The sequence below is a fragment of the Triticum aestivum genome, chromosome 2B (assembly GCF_018294505.1).
Source record: "Triticum aestivum cultivar Chinese Spring chromosome 2B, IWGSC CS RefSeq v2.1, whole genome shotgun sequence".
NCBI lineage: Eukaryota > Viridiplantae > Streptophyta > Magnoliopsida > Poales > Poaceae > Triticum > Triticum aestivum.
This window is the reverse complement of record NC_057798.1, coordinates 107,641,596-107,647,422: the sequence shown is the minus strand read 5'-3', so window position 1 is coordinate 107,647,422 and position 5,827 is coordinate 107,641,596. Positions and strand designations below refer to the sequence as shown.

The 5,827-nt window shown below is 44.1% G+C and overlaps 1 protein-coding gene across 1 annotated transcript; it reads left to right on the top strand.

Moving 5' to 3' along the window:
- The first annotated feature begins 859 nt into the window (after positions 1-859).
- Positions 860-1,460, top strand: LOC123040684 (flowering-promoting factor 1-like protein 5). The gene has a single exon (XM_044463459.1). It carries the CDS (start codon positions 981-983, stop codon positions 1,284-1,286), a length of 306 nt encoding a protein of 101 aa, XP_044319394.1. The 5' UTR covers positions 860-980; the 3' UTR covers positions 1,287-1,460.
- The last annotated feature ends 4,367 nt before the right edge of the window (positions 1,461-5,827 follow it).

The window sequence follows — 5,827 nt, the reverse complement described above, 5'->3', positions numbered from 1 at the left end:
TAGCATGATTTTGGAGAATCTCCACGCTATCACTCAAACAATCATGAAACATACTCCCTCCATTCCTTTATATAAGGTGTATTTGTTTTTCTAAAAAGTCAAATGTGTACATGTTTGATCAAGTTTTTAGAAAAATATATCAATATCCATAATACCAAATTTTTATCATTTGATCCAGCATGAAAAGTAGTTTCATATTTTATCTGTTAGGTATTGCAGATGTTGATATTTTATTCTATAATCTTGGTCAAATATTCAAATGTTGACTTGCACAAAAATCGATACACCTTATATTAGGGAACGGTGGTAGTATGTCTAAACCTAATTATTTCACAAATCAAAGAAAAATGTTTCCAGAACAAGTAGGCACAATTTTCAGCTGTCTCAACAACATAATTGGATCAGAACAAAGATCTTATTAGAATCTTCTTTCAAATATGAATCTAATAAAAATTCAAAAAATAATACTCCCTAGAATCCATATTACTTGTTGCTGAGTTAGTACAAGTAGACTTTGTTGTTGGCTTAGTTATTCAAACTCCTAGCCCACTTTAAGCTCAAGATTTGAGTGAGACTAGTAAAGCCGGACGGAGGAAGCCATCGGTTAGTTACGTGGAATCTAAGAAGAGTTGAGGAGAATAATACTAATCTTCTCGAGCAGTTTGATTGCCTTGAAACTTGGAAGTAAGTACATACGGTGTACCGAGCAGGAAGAACAAATGTACGTTGCTGTCTCGAATACCGAAACATGAAGGAATTACACCAATACATAAGAAACAAGTCCCTATCGGTCTATGCATCGCTTTTCATCGCATCCTCTCAGTGCTCCCATCCGCCTATATAAACGCAGCACCCACACACCATCAGCAGCATCAGATTATAACACAACCAACCAGCAGCAGGTAGTGCAACACAAGACTGGCAAGATCGATCGACCGAAGGTAGCTAGCTAGTAAGGAAGAGCAGGAAGAAGAAGAAAGATGGCGGCAGGCGGCGTGTGGGTGTTCAAGAACGGGGTGATGGAGCTGGAGCAGGAGGCGGCGAGCCGGAAGGCGCTGGTGTACATGCCGGCGAACGAGACGATGCGGTCGCTGGAGGCGCTGGAGCGGCGGCTGGGGTCGCTGGGGTGGGAGCGCTACTACGAGGACCGCGCCATCGTGCAGCTCCACAAGCGCGGCGGCGTCGACCTCATCTCCATTCCCCGGGACTTCTCCAAGCTCCGCTCCACCCACATGTATGACGTCGTCGTCAAGAACCGCGACCACTTCAAGGTCGTCGACCTCTAGTTAGCCATCTTCATCGGTGATATTCTTCCTATTCGAGCCGGATAAGTTCCTGGCTCCGCGCCACAAATATATGTATAGACGTCATATACAAATAAGAACCTCTGCGTGTACGATTATGCATGTGTTGTACTGTCCCTGTGTGATGTAGTATGTAACTGTGTGCCTTTGTCAGAACCTGTGTGTACTTAACGGTGAAAAATATATGTATGCCAGTACCGGGGTTTAAAAACTCTGATTCTGAAACTTGACCCCGCTGAAATAAATTTTTTGATCGAAAGGGGTTCCCGGCTCATTTTATTGAATGAGGCAAACCAAAAACACACCATATCTGTTCACGGTATCGGGCTAGGCCACAGCAGCAGAGGCAGAAAAAGAACAAGCAAAGGGTCTATTTCTACCACAACAGATAGAAGGAAAACAGTATCATCAGATGGACAAAGAGAACGAAAAACGGCAGGTCTAGCCTATTATAAGTCATCAGTCAACGAGCAGCTGGAATGAGCTCTCAGGTAGGCTCCCCACTGCTCATTCACCTCGCTGACAACGGCCAATTATCTCCAGGCAATTCTCAGCAGCTCTCCTCTTCGACCATCTAGGAGCAGCAATCCCTCCATCATCAACACTGACTGGGAATCGGCGAACATGTTCTCATTGATGAAGTATCAAGCTTACTCTTCCCATGAGTGCCCCGACATCTTTCGAAACCAAGACCGGAAAACAAACATCGTTACGCATTGTCCACAAGCTCAACACGGTAGCAATGCAAGCCATATCAACTCCAGAGTTCTTATTATTTTTGTACCACAAAGTAGATATTTCAGTCATCGTTCTTGCTTCGGTAGACCCCCCCTTAAACACATCGACGGCTCAGATTATCCCATACCTCTTCATAATTAAGGATAAGATTGTCCTTTTCAAAAGTACGTTGTAAGACCTTGTATACAAATTGCACGGGCTGGCACATTAAACCACGTCCAATATAAGCAACGTAAAAATATTAAGAAAAAGGACCTCATGACGAATTGAACTCAAGACCTCACACCTAGGGCCATACGCTGCTAGCCAGTTAACCCTACAGCTGCTTGTATTATTTTGTAGTGCGAAATATTTAAGAAGACACAACAGTGTTCACATATAAGAAATATTTTCTGGGAAAAAAGTTCGAAACTCTAATTGAAAAAAATGTGAACAATTTTGAAATGCCGAATATTTGTTGAATTTATGAATGGAATTGACCTAACATTTTTTGAAATTTGAACAAAATTTTAAAACATGAACAATTTCCAAACATCTTTCAAAACATGAACAATTTTTAAAATTTGTTGTTTTATTTTTACGGTTATTGTTTGTCCTGCTTTCCTTCTATATTTTTTCTCTTTACTTTATTTTATTTTATTTATTAAAATTCATGAACTATTTTTAAATCATGTACCTTTTCTGGAATCTGTGAACTTTTCAAATTTGTGAATATTTTCTTGAATTTACAAACTTTGTTTTCAAATCCATGAACTCTTTTGCAAGCAGTGGGCATTCCCATGGATCCATGTCATATTTGAACGATTTCCGACACAGTATGCAAGTTGCGACACCCATGGATCCATGTCATATTTTATCGAGAAATCTCCAGAAAATGCAAAATTTGTCGAAAACATAAACAACTTGAGGGGCCTTTAATTGGTCATATAAAAGCATCCAAATGCCATAATTATTTGTTGGGCTTGCCTACATGTTTAATTGTGTTAAGCTAGCATGATAAAAGAAACATGTACTAACACCTACCACCGGTCATTTTTTTTTCATTGGTTTTGATATAGCTTACCGCTCATGCCAAGTGGTCACCTACCACCGGTCACTGTAACATGAGAAAGCAATTTGTCATTATCCTGTGGTGAATGCATGGCCAATTTGATTGTTCGGAAGCAAAATATGAGTACTAGTAGTTTAGCTCCGTTGTATAGCTGCTGTAGCAAAACGCAAATGTATTGTAGCGCAGCCCCAACATGCCCGCGGTTGTGGTACTATAAAACCCCTACACGTGAGCGAGGCGACTAGGGAGGCGATCCTTTTCCACCGATCTCCACCGGCGAGGGCGCTGGCCCCCTCTCTCTCCAGCTGCTGCTCCGGCAGCAGGAGGGAAGGGGGGACCCCGTCTCTCCGCTCTGTAGTTAGGGTTTGGATTTGCAGGTCGTGGTGCGCCGTTGGAGTGGTGGGAGCGGCGTTCAGACGAATAAATCTGCCTCAACTTCACTCCCACACCGGCGGTGTCCTTCATGGCGGCGTCTCGAAGTTCGTGGCATCGTGTGTTTGTCGATCCTTCAGATCGGCGATGTTAGGGTTCATGGATGGTGTCGGCGAGGCGGCGGCGGCGACTCCATCAGGTGTGTCTCTCCTTCTGCTATGTCCCCGTTACTGCGGCGTTATCTCCGACGTCATGGTGGAGCAGGGAGGTTTTGTCGTCCAGGAGTACGCGCAGACGCTTGTCTACGTAAGTGACAGCTGGAAGATGGTGCATCTTGTGCTGGGTTTGTGGTTGGAGGCTGACAGTTCTGGTTTCCTCCTCCGACGTCGTAGTCGTGCAGGGGTGTCAGTTCTGGAGTTCGATGGCGTGTCCGGGACACGATGCCCCGGTCTGATTTTTTCAACGACAATGGTTTTGCTTCAGGCAAACTATTTTGGAGGTCCGTAAAGCTGCAGATCAGCTATGGAGCTGCGTCGAGCTCGGGTGAAGAGGTGATCTGTCTCCTTTTCCTTAGTGAAGAGGGCCAGACGCTGGTTTTTTGCATAGGATTATCATATCTATTCAGTCCTGTAATATCTATATTTACGTGGCTTGTAACTGAATCTTTATGTTATTAATGAGACACGTATTACTATGAAAACAAAACCTACACGTGCAGCAGTCACGGGACAAGCACTACTTGGTCAATCGCGCAGTAGCCGCACTGGATGGACGGCGTGCTGCGTCCCTAATTTGATTTTTTCTAAAAAAGAAAAGTAAACTGACAAGATGGGCAATAATAAGAGTAGTAAAAAAAATAACAACACACAGCAAGTGGATTGTCTCGTTTGGTTATGATGAGTGAAAGAAAACTAAGAGGTTGGTAGATCGAATCCTGCCTCTCACAACAATTTTTTGACGCTTAAAAAAAGAGGAAGAATAATGGGCCAGGCCCAGGACGGAGGTGTGTAAAGGGGTGGCCGGTCTGCTATGTACCTCTTGTACGTATCACGTCCCGTATACATATACCTTATGATCAAATGACAATACTGCCCTTATACATTTTGTGAGGGGGGTCTACCGAAGCAAAGCTCGTGGGATGATGCGGCTTATTGTCCTCTACGGAGCTCAAAATGCGCATAACTGCTCCCCTTCAGTTTTGGCCTCTCTTTCTAGCGTCGTGGTTTTGATGGCTATTCTGCTCCTTGTCGACACTAGGGCACAATCAGCTGGAAAGCCAACATGCTTCGCAAGGACATCGCTCCCAATAGCGTATGTCAATACTGTGATCATGTGTGAGAGGAGCAACCACATCATCCTCTACTCACCCAATACCTCCTTCTCTCTTTCTTTTTTTCCAATACCTCCTTCTCGACGGCACTACTTGGCAAATGTGATGCTTACCATTCTTTGAAAGATCTAGAATACCCGAAACACAAGGTTTTTAAGACATCGACACTCGTGGCTCACTGACCATCAAGAATATCACACATCTCTGACTCACACTTTATGGACTCATCTCTCAACGGACCCTTTATAACATTCTGGACGTACCCCCTAGCCTGGAGCATCATACTTCTAACTGCAAAGGAACAGCCCACCACCACATCTCAAAGAAAAATTTGCAACAACAGTGCAAGAAAAAGATGAGAAATGCTCTCGTCAGAACCGGACAAACACACCCACATAAATTCCTTAGGGCCAACCCAGCCCGAGCTCTATGGAGAAGGTTATTTCAGCTGGCAACGTCACACTGCATCCAATTGGCAAGTACGGCTTAATTTGAGCTTTTTCTGCCCTTATAGAGAATATTTGGCGGATAAGGAGTGATACCCAAGACCTTTATAGGCATCTGCCTTGGCCAACGAAAAGTCTAGATATACACAAGTGCATGCACGTATGCATGCAGGCTGGCCACGTACAGTGACTTGTAGCCACAGTAACTAATACAGCCAAATCGATTGATCGAGTGAACCAACCTGTGGTTGAGTTGGTTAGGTGGATAGTGGTATCCCCAACCCACCAGGGTTCAAATCCTGGTGCTCGCATTATTCCTGGATTTATTTTAGGATTTCCGGCGATGCGCTTTTAGTGGGAGGAGACGTTCCCGTCGATGACGAGGCACCTACAGTGGCTTCGTAAATCTCAAGTTGATATGCCGGCTCAGTCTCTCGGAGGTGTTCATAGGGGTAGGGTGTGCGTGTGTGCGTTCATAGGGGTGAGTGTTTGCGCGTGTATATGAGCACTTGTGTCTGTACTGATGCTACAAAAAAAATCGATTGATCTATCTCGCAAGTAACGCGCACACACACAGCTTTAATAT

Bases quoted from the DNA above. Each gene is read 5' to 3' on its own strand.
- LOC123040684 (XM_044463459.1), top strand. From the start codon at position 981: ATGGCGGCAGGCGGCGTGTGGGTGTTCAAGAACGGGGTGATGGAGCTG.